The 21823-nt window shown below is 44.4% G+C and overlaps 1 protein-coding gene across 1 annotated transcript in view; it reads left to right on the plus strand.

Moving 5' to 3' along the window:
• Positions 1-2566: 2566 nt before the first annotated feature.
• The window catches only part of PLEKHG7 (pleckstrin homology and RhoGEF domain containing G7), a 56685-nt gene continuing 37428 nt past the window's right edge, over positions 2567-21823 (plus strand). Inside the window, 6 exon segments of the mRNA XM_034643667.1 lie at positions 2567-2678; positions 5272-5477; positions 6515-6666; positions 9060-9360; positions 9362-9753; positions 11050-11061. Of these exon segments, the coding sequence (XP_034499558.1) occupies positions 2567-2678; positions 5272-5477; positions 6515-6666; positions 9060-9360; positions 9362-9753; positions 11050-11061 (1175 nt within the window).

The following is a 21823-nucleotide window of genomic DNA, read 5'->3' on the forward strand; positions in this document are numbered from 1 at the left end:
AACATTTGCAGAAGATCAGAAAGTTTATGCCTCTCCGTTTCTAGAGCTCCCGCTGCTTCTGCTTACTCACCTCCTGAAGTCTTAATTCCCTGTTTGTAACACCACAGTTGGCTACTGCGGAGATAATTTTGACATAATCACACTAGAATTATGACTTGGGGATGGAGCACATAAAGAAGTGGATGAAATCTTAAAATGGTTCCTAAATCACCACAAAAAACCGAAAACAGGATAATTTTCAACCAAATTATCTGTTCTAGCTTTGCTACATTTAAAAATAAAATTCACAGACTCGTTTTCCCCCCATTGGGCTTTTAAAACTCATTTCTAGGGTTATTACTGCAGTCATTAACTTCTTCACAGCCAGAATTCTGACAAGGGAGGCAAACACCTTGGAAAAGGTCGTCTCTAAGAATTGGTTGAGTCGAGCTGGGTGAAATGTGCCCGGTCAGGCAGCAGGAGCTCAGGACTCCAGCACCGGTCAGAAATGAATATCACACCGAAATCTCACCTCCACTCTTTCCAACGTAGGCGATTTGCGGCTGGTTTACTCAACATCAGAAGAAATTCATTCACGTAAGTCTAAGTGTTACTGTAAGCCCCTGTTGAATGTCAAAGTCAGAGTCAAAGCAGCCCACACTACAATTACATGGAAGAAACAGACCCCGCAGAGCCTCTGTTGGGTGTTGGCAAACACAGATGGGCTGGTACGACGCCAGGGCCAGAAGGAGTAAGGAACTGTGAAACCGTAGTTGTGCCTACTTTGTGGGTTTCTATCATGTGTGATTGCTTGGGTTTATTTCCACTTCTCCACACCAGCTTCTATCCCTCAGAAACACTGAAATCATCCTTCAGACCAATCTGATGTGAAAGAGTAAAAGAAAGATGTGGTGCAAGAGGTTGGGGACATATCTAGGATAGCTACACACCAATTCCAAAAACATGAAATCACTACTGAAAAGACTGTGGTAGACACAGCCCAGTGGGCCCACAATCAAGCCGCACTCGTGATTATCCCACTCCCTAAGAAAGTGGGTTGGACCCATGATCTGCTCCTGATCTCCAGCATGTGGCAAGGGTAGTGGAAGGTCACCACTGTGCTTGTGTTACAACAATTCTACAAAACTCCACCTCACCTGACTTACCAGACCGGAGGGGAGGACTGTCCTGCTGGCCTTGAAGAAGCAGCTGTGCTTTGACCTGCCTGCGGAAAGGCGCGTGTGGCAGGGAACTGTGGGTGGCTTCTAGGAGTGGAGAGCCTCCCCTCTACAGTTACAAGGAGCTGAATTCTTTTTTTTTTTAAGGTTTTATTTATTTATTTTAGAGAAAGAGTGCATAGGGGGAGGGGCGGGAGGGGAGGGAGAGAATCTCAGACAGACTCCGTTCTGAGTGCAGTGCCCAACACAGGGCTCAATCTCACCACCTGGAGATCATGACCGGAGTCGAAATCAAGAGCCAGATGCTTAACCAACTGAGCCACCCAGGTGCCCCCTGAATTCTTTCAACAACCACATGAGATCAGAAGACCACGAACTCCAGAAATCACCTTGGCTGTAGCTTTGTGAGACAGTGAGAAGATTCAGATAAGCAGTACTTGGACTTCCGACCCACAGTTAACTGTAAGATAGTAAATATGTGTTGTTTTGAGCCACTAAATTTATGGCAATTTATTATGCAGTAATAGAAAACCAATACAAAGACCAAAAAATTATTCACATTGGAAAACATCTGCATAACCATGGAAATCAAGGACTGGTACCATCTACAGACCAGAAATCTGCAGGATTTAATTCTCTAGATACGGTTTAAGCAATTCTGGATAAAAATAAAATAAACAAAATAAAAATGACAATGAAAGCAGCCCTCTTCCTGAGAACAAGTTCTGGAAGTTAGGGAGAGGAATTAATAGACCCCCAGCTGATACCTCTATACCCAGGAAGATCCATTTGTATCCAAACAAAGACAACATAACTCCATGTGGCTTAACTTACAGTAAGGAACGTTAGCAACTTGGGAAAACATAAATAGAGAGAAATGTCTGTGGAATCCAGTGAGGACAGATTCAGCTACCCAATAATGTCACTAAAGCCCAGGTTTGTTTTGTTTCTAAGAGCGCCCTCAGCCTCGGTGTTACATATACCCTAAGACGAGCTCCTGCAGCCCCAGGTCTCAAGATGGCTGGCAACAGTTCCCCGTGCTGCATGCCTCCCCTTTCACATCCATCAGAAGAGAGAGTCTCTGTCCCAGCATCTCAGCAAAACTCCTGAGAGTCACATTGATTGGACAGGCTTAGCTCACGTGCCCATCTCCTGAACAATCCTTGAGCCAGTTGTGGGGTGAAGGGGGTTAGTACGCATATTTGGCTTAGCCGAGGTCATGTGCTCCACTTTTCAAATTGGTCATGCAATAAGCATGATAGAAACTCAGAAAACCTAAATGGAAATCACAAGTCTTTGGAAAGGGTCATAGGGCACAGATCCAGAGAGGCTAGTAAAAAAAAAAAAAAAATGTGTCTACTAAAACCCCAACTCAAAATGGTGAGGTTGGCACTGTCCTGAGACTCACAATGGAGAAGGGCACTGGGAACTCTTTGGGAAGCCCAGTGCGTAGGACCTTCTCATCTCAGCCTATATACAGCACTAGGGCTGCATGTGGGAAGGCCTCTGTCTTTGTTCCTGGTAAGAAGTCTCAGCAATCAGAGGACTGAGCACGTGGGGAGCTATTCTGCCCCGTATTTCTGCAAAGGCACAAAGCCTGAGGGTTGGCTCTGAGCGCAGCTGTGGCTCTAAATCCTTCTCCGTGCCTTAGTCTTCAAAACCAGTGAGCAAGCAATCTGTTGATTTAAGGGTATGTCCTTTCTTCCTTCAAAACAAATTCTATTTGAGATATTTTGGCATAAACCCACACATTATCAGAACCTAGTTCAACTCTTCCATGGCCATAAATCCATGGCAAGCAAGTAGATATTTCCCTCAAAGGCGCAGCAAATCGAGTAACTACAGAGCCCAGTGAAATAGTCTACAGATTGTAAGAATAAAGGAAAGCATGCCGAAAGCTGCCCCCTTGGCGGAATTGGAGAGAATCTTCCTGTGTCGCAAGCGCAGGGAGACAGAAAGGGCCCCGTTCGTTTTCAAGGCAATCGCCCCGGGGGTCTTGAAGGAGAACCCCACCTAGGCATTACCTGTCCTGCAGGATGTCCCCTCCCCATCCCAAATTCCTCCCCGTTGCCCTTCTCCTTAGAGGTTGCGCCACTTTGTATTTTTTTATTTCTTATTTTTGCCTGGTAATAACTTTGTGACCTTTCTGTAGACTCTTAATTTCCTTGTTTAAGTTACAGCCAGAGGTTGGAAATTTGGGGATGGGAATCAAATATTCCATTATCATATCTCCCGGGAGAGACAGTTTTTCAATCACGCACACGTGAGGAGACTAGTAGATAAAGTACGACCTTCGTGCCATGAACCAAAAGCTAAGGTACTCTATTCATTTTTCTTTCTTCCTAAAATGAAACTGTTCTTTTCAGACCATTTTATACCGGCCCTTGATACCGCAGTTTTGGTTTGGTGGCGGGCGTGGTGGTAACGGTTGTAAAGGAAGGAGGTCAAGTCGTTTTCCAAAGTTCTAAGTAAATGATGTTCCAATAAGGCCAAAGTGAGAAGATTCGAGACTAATAGTAAGATTATAATAAGAGCAAGACGTATAAATAAGACCCGTTTTCCCCTAAGGCAACAGTTCTCAAATTTCTAACAAATATAACAATCTTCCAGGAGGCCATGTTAAAACCCAGACTTCCAGCCCCACCCCAGCGTTCCCAGTTCAGGAGGTGGGGGAAGGGTAAGAATTTACCTTTCAAACAAGTTCCTAAGTGATGCTTAGGCTGCTGATCCAGGGAACCCACTCTGAGAACCGCTCACCTACAGAAACCGCCACCATAAGCACGTGTAAATTTGGTATCCCAAAGAGAAATAGAAAGACTCTGAAAGCCAGCTTCTCCAGAAACACTAGTGTCCCTGGGTGGCTAAAATTAACAAGGCAGGAAACAACGAATGTTGGGGAGGATGCAGAGAAAGGGGAACCCTCTTACAGTGCTGGTGGGAATGCAAGCCTGTATAGCCACTCTGGAAAACAGTACGGAGGTTCCTCAAGCAGTTAAAAATAGAGCTACCCTACGACCCAGTAGTATCTACCCCAAAGATACAGATGTAATGAAAAGAAGGGGCAGCTGCACCCCAATGTTCATAGCAGCAATATCCCCAATAGCCAAACTGTGGAAGGAGCCGAGATGTCCATTGACAGATGACTGGATAAAGAAGATGTGGTCCATACATACAATGGGATATTACTCAGCCATCAGAAAGGATGAATACTTACCATTTACATCAACACGGATGGAACTGGAGGAGATTATGCTAAGTGAAATAAGTCAATCAGAGAAAGACAATTGCCGTATGGTTTTGCTCATATGTGGAATATAAGGAATAGTGCCGAGGACAATAAGAAAAGGGAGGGAAAACTGAAGGGGAAGAAATCAGAGAGGGAGACAAACCATGAGAGACTCTGGACTCCTGGAAAAAACTGAGGGTTACAGAAGGGAGTTGGGTGGGGGGGATGGGGTAACAGGGTGATGGGTATTAAGGAGGGCACACGATGTGATGAGCACTGGGTGTTATGCTCATCTAATGAATCTTTGAACATTACATCAAAACTAATGATGTACTATATGTTGGCTAATTGAATTTCAACTAAAAAATAATAATAATAAGTACCTGTAAAGATTCTAAGCAATGAAAACTTCAGTAAACTGGACTTAGAGTTTGTTTGAATTTGTTTTTATAAAGATTCTGCAGAAATATTTCTTAGTATGGCCTACATTCTTGGGGACTGCTCAAATGAGAATGCTGGTAGATACAAATGTTTTTCCAATCCCGTTTTAATTATCTGAAAATTAATGCTCACAAATTTGTTCCCAAGTGTAATGATCATTTCGTCTATTATTCAGTGCTTATCAAAACAGCCCATTGATTAAATAGATCCACACAAAATGTTTTAAGACATGAGCAAAGTCGGATTGAAAGGAATGATTCGCACAACTTTATAGAGAAAATCAACGGACTAGAACCCCCTGGTAGAACTGTCAGTGATTACTCTTGATCACCTGAAGGGAAGAAAAAAGCCACATTTGCATCATTTCTGAATTGGATCATCCATTGTTCAACAAAAACAAATGGTTTTTCTTAGGCAGTCTTAGATTCTGAACTTTCTTCCCTTTAGGCTTTTTCAGAAACAAATACCTAGAACATTCTCTAAGGAGGGGAGAGGTCAGTTCCCTCAAGTTTGCCTGCCCTTGGCCGGGACAGTCCACTGTCACAGGCTGGAAGCTGTCCTTCCAAACCTTCGCCCGGCAGCTCACCCCGAATCTGCTGACTCCCTTCTCAGGAACCCGCTGGATGCTGCAGACCGTCCCACGGGTGTTAAAGGTAACTTCGGGGCTGGTGGCTTTCCCTCTCACACTTTCTGTTTGTCTGATCCTGTCGCTACCAGCTGCTCTCGGGTCTGTCTTGCAGGTCTCTCCAGGTCTGAGAAGAATGGGTGAGACGTTAATCCGTGTGGTTTTAATCTCAAGGACACCGAGATAGCTTCCCCAGCTGTGTGGGTGGTATTTGCTTGGGAGGTCAAAGGCTGGCAAATCATCTCTTTAATGATCACTTGCTGAGTTTGTCTTTTAGAGAACATACAGGAGATGAGTTTGCCTTACCTTTTCAGTGAACTTTTGACTCCTTATGAGATCCGTGGGGGTAATCATTTAGGGAGCGCCCCCCTCCCCCGGAACCTGGGTGTTATCTATTTAATGCCCGCCACTACCCCCAGGGGGAGGGAGGTACTCCAATGTCCTTCCATAAATGCAGCCTAGAGACTTCCAGAGAGCACAGGCTTGTCCTAGGTCACAGGCTAGCTGGTGGTGAGATGGGGACAGCCAGCAAGTGGCTGACTCCAGAGGCTGGGCTCTCCCTTCTCTGCAGACTGCCTGCCAGAGACCCGCTGTACGCAAAATTTCTCTAGTTCTACAGACAGTCAGGCCAGCAGTTACTGCTACTTAAGTTCCAGTATTCGAGACATTGGCCAATCAATAATATTTAGTGACCCTTAAGTCCTATTGGACATAATGACTTCCTACTGGCCACTATGACTGGAAAGGAAATCCAAAGCAGTGTCCTAACACTTCAAAGGAAAAAGAAGTCACAAGAACCACGGGGAAACCCAAGTACTAAGCATTCTGATAGAACTCTCCTTGAAAGTACCAATGGATTCATACTCAATTCCTTTAATGGTGTTGCTGCCTAGAACTTGGACGTGGCTGTCGAGGAGAAAATAATTCCATTTCCTGGGCATGTATGTGTGAAAGCACATGTAACTCCAGTCCTCAACTCGGCCCTTTTTCTCTTGGGAGAGTGAGGAACTGGCCCCTCCTGTCCAGGCCCGAAAAAGAGACCTGATATCTCTGTTTTCATCAAAGGTTGAAATGGGCCTCTTCCTTGCCCTCCAGCAAAGCTGGTCTCAGCCTTTAAAGCAGCAGCCAGAAAGTATCGATCTAGAAGCAAAATCAGTTCAGCCCCACCTGAACGAGAATGTGAATTTCTTAGCTCTTCCCTCACCCCCAAAATATGGGTATAGCATGCATTTTTGTTCCACATGTGAAGTTTCGTAACACTTGAGACCACAGTTCAAAATATTAAAGCAACCCAGTATTAAGAATTGTAGATATCTTTTGTAAGTAAGAGTTGAATTGACTTTAATTCATATCTAAGAAGCTCCTTGAACAGCTCTCTAGTTTAAATTCTAGTATTTATTCGTTTCATTTGCCCTTAAGCCAGATGAGAACCAGGGAGTAAATATAAGAGAACACAGAGTCCCCCAAAATCAATGTCACAGTATTGTCATGACAATGTCGTAACATTGCACTCCTACCCTTTATTGATGAGAGTAAACCTAAGAGTCTATGAATCCTCTCTCCGTAGGGTTGTTGGATTTCTATGCCTAAAACAGACTGGAAGAAACAAAGAGCAGAGAGAGTGGCCAACATAGGCAAGCACCCAAATAGCCATGAGAAATAATGAATAAGAATTCGGGACTACATCAGTGGGAGGCCATTTAGTGTGGGGTGAATAATCATATGCTATAAAAATCTGAAACAATTATTGTATTGTCCATAAAACTGGAGTAAACACACAGCAACGGTCACTGCGTATCAACTATTCCTCTGAGTGATAATCAACTTAAGGAGGCCAGGTCATCAAGAAAAGATTTACTGCTGTGCAGTATTCTCTGTTATCAAGTTGAGGGAGTAAATAGTGCGCTGTAGAAATAGGTCTAGTGAGTGTTAGCAGCTATTAAAATCATATAGCCCTAAAAGAGAAATTATTAGCTCTCCTTAAATTGTGGCTATCCAAATGCATTCATTCCCAAAGCATTTCAGATTGCTGAGTTTTTGCTTTAGAGTTACAGACTTGCTGAAATTATTACCGGAGATCTCAGAATATGCGGTCAACTACTGCTGTTTCATCTGTAAACCAGCCACAGTCTGAAAGCACTTTCCACGGTGCCTGTGACGAAGGAAGATGGTTATTCTCTGTGATCCACAGCCGCACACCGGGTCCATAAATAATTAAGAGTTAACGCCGATGCAAGAGCTGGCAGGATGGGTAAGGATCAATGCTTTTCTACACAAGACTACTTTCTTCATAGGGGAAACGACAAAACAACGGAGTTGTAATAAGTCATGTCCGTGTTGCCACGGATCAAGTTCTCAAATGGTAGAATCAGCTGGCCTCGAGCATGAGAAGAGCTTAACTGAGAGGCAGTCCTGCATGAGTGAGTCCTAGAAAACACTTCTAATCACGAGAAGTAGGGCATTTGGCTGACATCTGGGTTTTTCTTTTCAATTTGCAAGTTATTTTTTCCAAAGCACGAGGATGGGTAAAATCTAGAATGTCTTTTGCAAAATACTTTACAGCAATATCTTTGAAATCATCTCATTCTGTAATTGAAACCTTGAGGGAAGGGGCTTTGTTCTTCTTCTCCTTATATCCTTATTTCCCTGGAATACACCAAAGCACCATAATAAATACATACATACATACATACATGCATACATAATGTAAGAAAACATTAATGTATATTTCACTGTCTTCAGGAACAATCAGGGCACCCAGGTGGCTCAGGTTGTGATCCCGGGGTCCTGAGATCAAATCCTACATAGGGCTCCCTGCTCTGCGGGGAGACTGCTTCTCCTTCTGCCTCTGCCCCCCCCTCCATGAGTAAGTAAATAAAATCGTTTAAAAAAAATGGAATAATCAAAAGACAATGAGCTTTGTGGCTTCCAAAAATTCTCGTATGTCACTAAGGGTTTTTTGTTTTTTGGGCTTTTTTGGCTTTTTTTTTAGTAAAGATTTATTTATTTGAGAGAGAGAGAGAAGAGCGAAGAAGTGGCCACACATGAGAGGGAGAGGGAAGAGGGGCAGAAGGAGAGAGAGAATTCCAAGCAGACTCACCAATGAGTGATGAGCGCAGAGCCCAACTTCGGGCTCAGTCCCAAGACCCCATGATCATAATCTGAGCTGAAACCCAACAGTTGGACACTTAACTGCCTGGCCGCCCAGATGCTCCATCACTAATATTAGTTTTTAAAACATTGTTTGTTATACGCAAACAATGAACCATGGAACACTACATCAAAAACTAAGGAGGTACTGTATGGTGACTAACATAACATAATAAAAAATTTTTTATAAATAAGTAAATAAATAAAACATTGTTTGTTTCAACCTGGAAGGCATAAGTAAACAGTAAACAAATTTCAACATAACAACTATTCAGATGGGAAGGCTGAAATCACTTACTGTCAATTGTCTGCAAAACATAAAGGATGCTAATGATAAGTGGTCTCTACCTATTTTCCTCGAGGGATTAGAGGTTTTCATGTGAAATTTTAGATGCCTTTTTTCTCAAGTCAGTCTCCCTCATTTGCAACAGAATGCACACTCCACTCTCCATGCTTAAAGATGCAGCAACCCGCAGGGAACTGTCCTCTGGGAAAGGACAAAGGCATACCAGAGGGAAAGCAGCCCTGGAGTTCAGAAACTCAACAATCCCAGTATGGTTCAGAGAACAGCCAAGTCCGACAATGTCCCCTGGAAGATTCCAGCAATGGGGCCTCTTAACTGCAGAGGGAAGATGGAGCCATCCTGCCCGGAGGTGCAGACCCAAGGTTACGGGGCCGCTCCTCAGCTCCCCCTGAGGAGTCTGTCAAAGAAGCCCTGTGAGAACCAGGGAAGCCTTCTCCACTCTGACCAGCAAGGCCCTGGGCCGCGTCTCTGCCTCTCACATGTTGAGGCGATTAAGGGGCAATGGCTGTGGGACTTCACACTCACTGTCTCAGCAAGAGACCTTGGAAATGCCCACCGGGAAGGAGCCTGGAAGCTGGAAAGAGCCTGCAGGCTCTCCATGTTACTTCTCCAAGAGTCTACCTGGAAGCCCAAAGAATTCTTCACACTCTCTATTGCCCTTGAGGCTCCACTCAAGTTTGCCTCCAGACCCCGAAAGGGCCCTCCACACAGCTGACTCATTTGAACCCCATCCTGTGCCTCAGCCCATCAGTGAGGGGTCGCTTCCTCAGGCCTCTCTTCCACCGCCCAGCCCTGCCACATGGCCCCCTGGTCCTCAGGTGACACAGCTCCAAGCCTCCTGTGCTCACTCGTGGGCTGCAAAGCAAAACAGGTCTCTGGGTTGCCATACTACCCCAAAGGCTGGGGCGTCCTATGATGGGAGACAGCACGGGAAGTCACTACTGAGGGGACACATACTTTTCAGGACATGTCGGCTCCCAAGTCAAAGGGTACAATAGTTTGGGAAGTCTACCTCACTTCTTCTAGAGAAGGTCAGCTTGGGGACGGTCTGTCAGGCTGCTAGCCTGGTAGCAAAGGTGGCCTCTTGCAAATCCATGCCGTTTGAAGACAACCTGGCATGGCTATTTTAAAAGCAGAGAAGGGACAGAGTGTTCAAATTTCTAATCTTCTCCCCCCTCCCTCACGCCACCAAAAAAGAAATATCCAAACATCTCAGCTAGGAAACTTAACTGCCTCTCCTTTCCAGATGTCTGCTTGGGAATTTGGGGTAGATTTGAGCAAAACTAAAACGTCTATTTTTAGAATTGATTTCCGAGAGAAGCATTGCGTCTGTCCAGGTGTATTTGTCTTTATTTGCTCTCATGCCACGAAAACTGTTCATTCCTCACTTTTCCAGCCCTGTGTCTGTTCTGACACAACAAGCCCAAAGGCATGTTCATCAGGGCGCTTTGTTCTATAGCCCCCGAGTCACGTAACATTTATGGGGGAGAGTCTTCATTTCAAGAGTCTCCTTGAAGAGCACAGCATTTCGCTGCGGACTTTGGGGGACGAAGTACAACAGCCACACAGGGTCACGGTTTTCGTTCTGAATTGCCAATGACTGGGCCCCATGGCTTCATTAACATCCACTTAGTAACTGGTTTTGTCGGGTCGAGAAAATATAAAGGCCAGAAACATTCAACAGATTTTCAAAGAGAACTTCAGGGACAAGGATAAAAAAGAGCAAGAGGCAGCTGCTGTAAATCTAGGACGACCTTTACCAGCCGCTTCTGACAGGCGGTGCCCTTACTGGGGAAGCAGGCAGAGGGCATCGCTCCTGAAACCAGCCCTGAGTGGTTCAGCTCGGTCCACAGGTTACGGTAGCGGATCTGCCATCCTCCCAGGGATGAAGAGACTCTGTGGCAGCAAGGGGAAGGTCCAAGCTCCATTTCATCCACCCCATTTGCAGGATGGGCAGGAAGGCCCTAGGTTCATTTGGAAAGTCACAGAGAAATTCTCAGGAATTAGCCACTGTTTTATTACGGGACACAAGTTTGCGATTCAGAGGAGAAGGATGAGATTGGTCATTGGTCGAAGACGCAGTCTTTGTTGATTTTAACCCCCGTCCACCTAAAGGAGTAAACAAAGGCTGAGGATATTAACAAAGCCACAGGAAAAGGCAAATTACTGTGTTAGCCTATCAATGAGCTATTGCTGCAGGACAAACCGCCCCACACCTCAGTGGCTTAAAACAACAACCAGCTATTGTTTCGTAAGTGTCCAGGTGTCTGCTGGGTGTGAGTTGATGGAGGGTGGTCTCAGCTGGTAGTTCCACTCCCAGGGTTCTTCATTCTTTTCATGGAGACAAAGGGCTACCCTGGGCATTTTCTTGCTGTGGTGAAAAGAGGGGTTCAAGAGGACGAGGAAGCATGCAAGGCCTCTTGCAGCCTGGGGTCAGTATCTTGCCTGGTTCTATTGGCCAGAGCAGGTCACATGACTGAACCCTGGGGCAGGAAATTCTGTGCCACCAACAGTGGGAGAGCACGGAGGTGTTACCGGCAAAGGGTGTGGATGCAAAAGTTGATGGAGAATGGAATCATGAATGCAAATCTACACGTGCAGACCAGAATAAAGCTCCAAAAAGATACCTAATTCAGCTGTGTCAGAAAAAGGGAAAAAGAGAGTGGTCTCGGAGAAAGATGGCGATGTTGGTTAGAGTAGATCTCTAGCAGGGTGCTCAGGGATTTTGCTCCTTATCCTGAGAGCAGTTTGAAACCAATGAATGGATGGATATGATCAGATGGAGACAGGGTGGACATGACAATTAGGTGAGAGCGGACTCCGGCAGAACAATTAGAGTGTCCCGATATGAGATGTTACTAGTTAGGCTCTGATGAACGCACTGGTGTTAGAAAAAGTATCTCAGTTGCAGAGGTATTTAGGAGATAGAATGACCTAGACTTTGTGCATAGACAGGGGTGAGGGGAAGGAAGTTGTCAAATATGACCTCCAAGCTTTGGGCCTGCCTCGCTGGGTGGCAAATAGTTCCATTCACTGATCTAAGTAGCCTTGTGCGGGAGGGCGAAGGAGGGGAAGGAGGGTAGGCAGGGGATAAGTCTTGACTTCAAGTTTGGGCATATTAAATTTGAGGACCTATGGATCGTTGGAGTGGAGATTCGAGCACGTAGTTGATTAGAGAAGCCATCAGGGATGGAGATAGGTATCTGAGAGTTTCTAATAAAGCAATGCCTCCTAGAACAGGTGAGGTCTGTGTCCAGCTCTGATTTTAAGATGGAGTTAGCAGACATATGGTGTAAGTGATGGGATGCCTCAAGCCATTTGCACAAGATGGCATGTGGGTAATCATAATTGACAGGCAGGATCTTTGTAAGACTATAACAGAACTAGTCTTGGTAAATTCAAAGGAACAGCTTGGTCCAAGGGATTGAGGGTTTAAAAAATTCTGCAGAGTTCAATATATCATAATCACATATTACCAAATAGTGGAAGGTTACCCAAAATCACAACAGGGATTTAGACGGGAGGTAATTTGGACATCTTGGTGTCCAGTGATGACCCTGATTTATTCAATATTGTTTCTCCAGGACTCAGTGCAAGACTTGGCACAACATAAGCAATGTTTGTGAATGAATAAATGAAGGCCTAAGTAACTATAATCTATGAATTAATATGTTAAATAAACATTTATATATTACCACTAGAAAGAAGCAGTTTTTCACCAATCACAGACCAGACCACTCATTCTATACTTCTTTAAGCATGAATCTTTGATAACCAGCTAAGCTTCTGCAGCGCAAAGATCCTGTCTGCCTGCCTTTTTTATCCCCCCAGACGTAGTGACTCATCAGTTGCAAATCACAGCCAGTGCTCATTATATCAAGGGCCCTCCTTAATGCCCATCACCCAATCATCCTTTCCCCCCTCCCCTCCAGCAACCCTCAGTTTGTTTCCTAGAGTTCAGTGCCTCCCATGGTTTGCCTCCCTCTCTGTTTTCATCTTATTTTTCCTTCCCTTCCACTATGTTCATCTGTTTTGTTTCTTAAATTCCACATGTGAGGAATACCATAAATCATATGGTATATGTCTTTCTCTGACTGACTTATTTTGCTCAGCATAATACCCTCTAGTTCCATCCGTGTCACTGCAAATGGCAAGATTTGATCCTTTCTGATGGCTGAGTAATATTCCGTGGGATATATGGACCACATCTTCTTTATCCATTCTTCTGTTGATGGACATCTGAGCTCTTTCCACAATTTGGCTATTGTTGATAATCTCCTGTAGACATTGGGGTGCGTGTGTCCCTTTGAATCAGCATTTTTGTATCCTTTGGATAAATACCTGGTAGGCAATTGCTGGGTCATAGGGTAGCTCTATTTTTAACTTTTTGAGGACCCTCCATACTGTTTTCCAGAGTGGCTGCACCAGCTTGCATNTGTGTGTCCCTTTGAATCAGCATTTTTGTATCCTTTGGATAAATACCTGGTAGGCAATTGCTGGGTCGTAGGGTAGCTCTATTTTTAACTTTTTGAGGACCCTCCATACTGTTTTCCAGAGTGGCTGCACCAGCTTGCATTCCCACCAGCAGTGCAAGAGGCTTCCCCTTTCTCCATGTCCTCACCCACATCTGTCATTTCCTGACTTGTTAATTCTATCCATTCTGATTGGTGTAAGGTGGTATCATTGTGGTTTTGATTTGTATTTCCCTGGTGCCAAGTGATGTGGAGCATTTTTTCATGTGTCTGTTGGACATGTGTGTGTCTTTTTGGGAGAAATGTCTGTTCATGTCTTCTGCCCATTTCTTGACTGGATTTTTTGTGCTTTGGGTGTCGATTATGGTAAGTTCTTCATAGATTTTGGATACTAGCCCTTTATCTGATAAGACATTTGCAAATATCTTCTCCCATTCTGTCGGTTGCTTTTTCATTTTGCATACTGTCTGCCTGCCTTCTGCACCCTCCCTCCTCCTTCACGCGCCACAGACTTTTCCGCAGCTGTTTGCTCGAAGGGCTGCTTCCTTCCGGTGGCTCCATACCAGGCCAGGCCCTGCAGTCATCTAACATTGGGAACGGGCTCTGCAGGAGACCCTGCTGTCCAACTAGACGATGGGGGCCGCCCCTCAAAAAATGTATTGAAACTTTATTTAAATCTTGCACTTCCTTAATGGAGGCTTTTAATCTGTCTGTTAAAGGGTAGAAACCAGGAGCTAGCAAACTACGCGCTATGGACTTCAGCCCGCTGTCTGTTTTTGTGAATAGTTTCATTGGAACGCGACCACACACATTCATTCGCATCCCGGCCTTGGGGGCTTTTATTTGCCTGTGGCTGAGCCACACCACAGTCCTTACAAGACCTGGGGCCCACAAAGCCTCAAATATTAGCTGTCCTGCAGGTGATAGAAGAAGCTTGGTGACTCCTAGTATACCCAGTGGAGAAGTGCTTGCCTCTGTGCCTACCAGCCGCTCACAACAACGCAACAACTTTTTCACCTTATAGAGTAGACATGAACCCGTTGGCAAAAATACCGAATCTTTTATTAGGGTGTTTTAACACGTGGCCTGACAATGGGGCAGGTGCCTGTAAGCGAGGAGGGCCCAATCTACTCTCAGTTCTGAAATCAGCTTAGTGTTATGACCTGGATTCCAGGGTTTTCATGGTGAACTGTTTTTCTTGCTGTCATTCCCTCTCTTCCTCTATAATATTCCCTTGAACTCACACTCACTCCAAGCCTCCTGTCACTAAAATACACCTTCCGGAAAAAAATCTTTATAGTTCATTCTTACTAAAGTGTGAAGGGCTTTAGGCTTAAGGAATATCTGTGCTCATCTTTCCAATTAGAGCAATGTATTCCTCCCTTTTAGCTATCCCTGAGCTTTATATCTGAAACACTACTGCATTTCTTTTACATTCTTCTGCCTCCAGGGGTCAAGACCTTCCTGAAGGCAGAGACCACTTATACATCTTTAAACTTCTAGAAACCATTACACAGCTAGAGTCTATATCCAAAAATATTTATTAAAGGAAAAGATGGATGGCAGAAGGAAGATGGGCAGGCTGGCAGTCTGCATGGCTTACAATCCCTGGTTTATTTGCATTTTTTTATATAATAATTTTTTATTATGTTATATTAGTCACCATCATTTTGACAGAGGACATGACTTGAAAACCAAACAATGAAGCTGCGTTGGTGGGATTTTAAACATCAGGAAGCAAGCGGGGAAGATTTTGTGGGTAGGGAGACCTTACCTGCACTCCCTTAAAATCTACAACAGAAAGCTGTCTGTCTCCCTTCATTGTTCAGTCTGCCCTGAAGCTGAAAAGGGAAACGTACATCCCACATCTAGGAGAAGGACGACTAGCCTCCTTTGAAATATAGGAAGAAAGCTAAATAGATTCAAATTAGCAAATGGGGTAACATCAGCATGAAAACCAAACGAAAAGTATTTGCAAGTCTCTTTAGAAGAAGGAATGAGACAAAAACGTTGAATGCTAGTAAGACATCCCCCAGCCGGACCTGAAGTAGCCAAGAATGGTGTTAGGAGCTCTTGGAATCCAGCTCCCTGGGCTTGAGCCCTCTCTCTCCTTCTCTCTGGAAACGTGGTCTCAGGCACAGTTCTTAACAACTCAAAACCTCCAAGTCTTCCTCTGTGAAATGCCGATGCAAATAGTACCCATCTACTAGGCTTCTGATGTGGTAAATAGAACAACTCAATACTAGCTTGTTTTTTTTGAAGAAAGCCAGGTACTCATTCATTCATTACGTACTTCCTGTATGCGAGTCACCCCCTTATTCTTTCTAAGATATTCTGATCCAGAGTGAAAAGATCCATGCATGCAGCTCATCTGAGGTGTCTGAACATTAGAGTCAATACAATATTATATCCTCCACAGACTTTGATTTATTTAAAACCTGTTGTGCACCTAGCACTGTCTCTAAATGCTGGGTGACGTCAGAGAGAGAGAACACCCTTTCCCCCTCCTGCAGCACCTAAAAGCTTGTTAGGAAGGTATTAACTAGAGACTAATAGATGGCATATTGGTTGTTGGGTTGTTTTGTTTTTAGCTTTTTCGAAACGTTTCACGCTCCATAGCACCATATTTCACTGTATTGCTTGCTTTCTTTCTCCCAATGTTATTGAGATATAATTGACACAGAACGTGGTGTAAATTTAAGGTGTATAATACAATGATTTGATATATGTATGTGTATATTGCAAAGATCACTGCAATAAGTGCAATCACTGCATCTATCACCTCACATAGTTACAACTTTTGTCCCTTGAAATAGGACAGACAGCGTGCTGTTAATCAGTGGAAGAGGAGGCTGTGGTCTCAGGGAGACCGAGCCAGGCAGGCACGGCTGGACGGCGGAGGTGGCCTGGCAGCTACCTTTCACGGCGGGAACTGTGTGTGACTCTTCCCCCCCGGGCATCAGCTCCCCTAGAACGGACACTCCGCGGAAGCAGGGCTCCTGTCTGCTCCATTCATCCCTCTATCTTTAGTGCCTGGAACACAGCCTGGCACATGGTAGGCGTTCAATACAAGGTGAAGAAAGGGAAAAAAAATGAAGTCAATTGGTCAGTTCGTGAGGTTAGGACCAGCCTGGTAGGGGAAAGTGTCTGATCCCCTTTTCATTTTATATATTTTCTCCTCCAACTCCTTATGTGTCTCCCTTCAGCTCCTTTCAACCTTCCCCGTCTGTTCCCCATCTGATCTGTGCTCATCTCTTCAGTGCACCTTGGGTTGGTGGGGATTTGCACCAATGTTGCTTGACCCCCCGGGCAGCATTGTGTCTCTCGTCCAGCAAAGACAGTTGTCTAAGAAGATGGTGAGAGTAGGCAGTGACAGGTACCAGCAGCTGCCCTGGGGCCCAAAGCACATGTGTATTCGGTGACTGTTACTGACTGAGCTCTGGGCGTCACAGCATCAGGTGTCCCCCATAAGGACGAGACTCCGTAAGCTGTCCCTGTTCTGTGCTGACACTGACTCGTCAGGGACGAGCCTGCTGTTCGTTGCCTTGCTCTCACGAAGGGGTCCCTGTGTAGCAGACCCTGGGCGGTGAGCAACGGGCTCCCCGTGCTTTCTGCCTTCTCAGTTGGATTCTAGAAAATGCAACATTTGGCAGAAAGCTGAACTGGAAATTACAGTCACACATGCAAAGGAAAGTTCCCAATAACCTTCTGAGACTCATAAAGGAAAAATATATCCCAGATTTCACCGAGAGAGCTACAGTTCCGTAACTGGCACGGTTGCCATTTCTCTGTAGGTTATTTTAGAAGGGGATTTTTTTTTAAAGACTGCTGCTGATTCTGAGTTTGCTCTTCTTGTTTAACCACCCCAGAGTTATAAGCAAGCATTCCAAATCGCACTGCATCCCTCACAGAGAATAAAACACCGTGGTTCTTAAAATAGAATACCTACCTTTTCTAATCACGCAATTGCTGGAAAGCTACCTTCTGGAAAAGGCATATTTGGCATGAATTTTACGATCAGACAAGGACCATCCTGTCTGAGGAATGAGGTCTCTTGAGCTTGCCTGATAAGAAACCAGTGGGCACCATTCATAGCAGGAAGAAGAATTAGATTATGCCTTACCCAAATTATAGTACCTTCAGTAAGACTTTTACTCCATTAAGACACATATCGCTATAGGACAGGTGCTAACCCCCATAATTTCTAGCATTTTTCATTATTTTCCTTTAAGATTTGCACCCAAGAATTGAAAGCCAACAGTCCTTGGTCTAAGCCCACTGCACAAAATGCAAATGATGCCTTAGTCATATTTCTAAAGGAGGAACTTTACTTATTCATCTTCAAACAGTTCTGCCAAGATAAAGGTCACCGTATAATTACTGCCCCCACCCACTGGCCACTGGCAGGGAAATTGAGAGCAGCGCTCCTAAATCCTTGATCCATAGATCACCAGAGACGCAAGGGGTCTCGCCACAGTTTGTTTTCCACATAAGGAAATTGAGGACCAGGGAAGGGACATGCGAAGGTCAAACGTAATGAAGGTCAGAGTTGGGAATTGAGTGCCCCTGCCACTCACTTGTACTGGCCCTTTATTAGTTTCCGATGGCCACTGTAATAAATCACCAGCAACCAGGGGCTCAAAACAGCAGAAATGTACACTCTTACAGAATCCAGAATCCAGAATCCAGAATCAAGGAACTGGCAGAGCTGTGCTCTTTCCAAGGTTCTAGGGGAGGACCTCCCCTTGCTTCCTCAAGGTCTTCCTTCACTGTGGCTGCATTTCATCTCTGCTTCTATCCTCAGGCAACCTTCTTTCCTCTCTGTCTCTTTTCTGCCCGTCTCTTTTTAGTCCACGTGTCAATGGATGTAGGGTGTAACCAGATAATCTAGAATAACCTCATCTCGAGCTCTTCCATTTAATGATATCTGCAAAGACTTTATCCAGATAAGATCCCATGCACAGTTTCTAGGGTTTAGGACATGAACCTATCTTTCCAGAAACTTCCATTCAACCCACTCCACTTCCTCTTCTACCCAAAGTAGTAACCATCATGATATCAATTTAAAAAAACAAACTTAGTGCTCTTACGTGTTTTGTAGTATCTTTCCTCCCAATTTACAAGTCTTATTAGAGTCAGACTTGTGTACTCAAACTTGGAATTCTGGCTCCATTGTTCACTAACAAAGCAACCTTAAATGAGTTGCTTATCTATCCCTCTAAGCTGCAGTTTTCTTGGCTCTATTATGAGAACAGTGATTTCCACTTTGTAGGGTGCTTGTAAAATCCATATGATAATGCATGTGAAAGTACTTAGGTGCTCAGTAAGTGCCAGCTGATTGTAACTTAGAATGAACGATTCACCAACACCAATCTATTCCTTACCACGTGTATGCATTCGAGGTCCATGTGGGGGACACATGTCCACCAGCCAAAAACCCTTCTGGCACCAACATGGAAGAGCAAGCTCATTGTTGAATGTTGACTACGGGTGTGTGGCCTGCTCAGCAGTGAGGGGAGAATTCCCCAGATTCTCTAAATTGTTGCTGTCCCAGCCCACACCATGGACCTTTGGATCTTCAGCAGAGGACAAAATAAGGAGACATTCTGATACCAGAAAGGAGACAAGATTATTCTAGCAACTATGGGGCTAGTCCCTTTGGATAGGACTAACCTGAGGTAACACAACTCAGGGTTAGTGTGTTTGCGTTTGGGTTTCTGAATGGGGGGGAGGGTGGAAAGGGAGGAGGAGGGGAGACGGGAGGCCAGCAAGCCCAAGAGGGCTACAAAGTCTGGGTCAGGTATCCAGTTATACAACCTCCTGGGCCCAGAATATTTTCCTGAAGCAAATAACTAGAATAGCTAAGCATCAAACAAACAAGCAAAGAAGAAAAAATGCATTTCCCACAGATGGGTTCTTTAGTGGTACTTTTCCAAGCAAATAAAGGCAGCATAAAGTTATACTGTATTTACACAGAGACAGTGAGTTGCCAGCCACACCCCAAACATTTTTGCATTTATAGTTAGTCCATCTCCTAGCTGAAACTCCCTCTGAGGAAATTAGGTATCAGAAACTTTTCTCCCCACCTGCCGCACAGGATTCTGCTACCCCATGCACACACCATCTTGTTTAGGGGAGGGAAATAAAAAATTCTGAATTTACCACAGTAATTGCTGCCAGCAAATGACCAGACCAGAACTAGACACAATGATCCTGCATGCAGGCCATTGTTTCATAAGAAGCAATTCTATTTGGAATAGCAAAAATAAGACACCAGTTTGGAACCACCAACTCCCCCTCCCACCACGAGACCTAAATTCAAAGTCTTTCTGAATTCGGTGCAACCAGTTGCGTTAATGTCATTAGTCCAATGCTCTGAACGAGGCTGGCTGACATAGACGTGGTGTCCTTTACTGAGTGCCCAGAAATCTAGGCCACTGCCAGGCACGAGGGATGCAGGGATGGGTTATCTCTACCAATTCAGGTCTCTTCGTGTTACTCTATGCAGATGTTCTGTCTTATTGTTTTCCTAGGTCTTCATGTCATTACAACTGTGATTCTGAATATTTTTATTAACCCATACCTTCTTCTTATGAACATAAAAATGTCATGTCCACAGAGAATCTGTTACGCCCTTCCAGGGGCATGCCTACCTTTCCGGAATGAGCATCACTGGGTTTTGAACACTAAGGCAACAAATCCAAGGTCAAGGCTCAAACCCTGTGTCAGCCAGTTGCCTTCCCTCTATTCTGTACATGCAAATTGAACTCCAAAACCTGGCCTACGTGCTCCCAAATGGATGCCTTATGTCAGAAGGTATCCTGGAAAAGGGGAAATGGATGGAGTAATTTAACCACCTCTAATGAGGGGGAGGGACTGATACTGCACTTTGCTATTGTAAATGCTTATGATTATTTATTTATTTATTACTTGAATGGAAAAGCACATTCATCTGAGGACTGTTTGTGTATCATTCTATAGGTCAACTTGCCTACTCCTTTAAGAAGCTTATTTGAATACCTGCTTTGTGTCAAGAGCTAGGCGAGGTGCTTTGGTTCTATGTATGAGTCTTCAATGAAATCATTATAGAGTAGAAAGACAAGGTGGGGGTGGAAGAGGGATGGAGAGAGAGAGATGGCACTTCCTGAATGGATCAGATCCGACTTCCGGAGGAAGAGGGTCCAAGCTGGAATTTAGACATGAATGTGTGTTTGCCAGGCAAAGTGGAGACAGGCAGACAGATGGGAACTACCCGAGCCAACATGTGGAGACGTGAAGTCCAGGGCACATTTAAAGAGCAGCGGGCAGCTTGCTGTCACTGGGATACACATTCCGCAGGAGTTCGTGGCAGGAATTGGATGATGACTCTGGGTGTGCGAGGGTTTGGTTATGGTTTCATCTACTCAACGAATGTTTATTGAGTTATGTTATTACTAAACAGAGGGATTTAGAACAGGAGCTAGGAGCTGAGGGTAAGGGGGGAGATAAGACATAAATCCGCAAAGTAAGATACCTTGTGAAGGAAGATACTGCCCGTAAGGGAGGACAATAGCAGAGCAACCTGTCATTCATTCGTGTGCAGCAAGAACAATAGACTAAATACTAAGTAAGCACCCACCACACTAAGGAATAAGACACGTTCCTTGTGCTGAAGGAGCTGGGCAATCTTGTGGAATAAACAGACACATAAATAGAACATTATATCATAACAAATTCAATAATCAATAGCATTTATTGACAGCTTACTAATTTCCAGACACAGATCTCAGTGCTTTATATTGACTAACTTCAATTGTTCTCATACAATAGGTAAATATCATTATTGTCTACATTTCACAAATGGCAACATCAGGCCCAGAGAGGTTATTCACTTGCTCAATCACAGCTGAGATCAAAATCCAGACAATTTGATGACACATTCTTCACCATCACTCCAGAAAACTACAGAAGCACGGGAGATAAGCCAGCCTAGACGTGGCCAGGGAAGACCAGTCCTTCTATTCCACCAACAGTTGTACCCTCTCTGAGGTCTCCAGAGAATATGAAGATAGCTTATAGGATCTCAGAAAACTACCAAACGCCTAATACTTACCAGATTGTGAAACATCTAGAGTTCAAGCTCAAGGGTAAACCTTTTCCCCAAAGTCCAATTAGGTTACATTTCATTTCACTCATATTGTTGTAATTTTTCCAATCCCCATCCAATTCAGGCTCTTCTATCCCCTTAAATACTAACTCTCTCACTATATGCTTGTAGGGTCGCTACTGAGAGAAGGATACATTTGATGGGGAAGCTGCTAATATTTCTTTTCAGGGGTCGCCTTGTATGGCTCCCAGTATTTTACGTTACTTAATGGTTTTTGAATAGCACTTTGAAAATTCCTGGCTGGATTTGCATACTGTTCATTTATTATGTATCAGTCTCAATATTCTATACCCAGAGAAATT

The sequence above is a fragment of the Ailuropoda melanoleuca genome, chromosome 15 (assembly GCF_002007445.2).
Source record: "Ailuropoda melanoleuca isolate Jingjing chromosome 15, ASM200744v2, whole genome shotgun sequence".
NCBI lineage: Eukaryota > Metazoa > Chordata > Mammalia > Carnivora > Ursidae > Ailuropoda > Ailuropoda melanoleuca.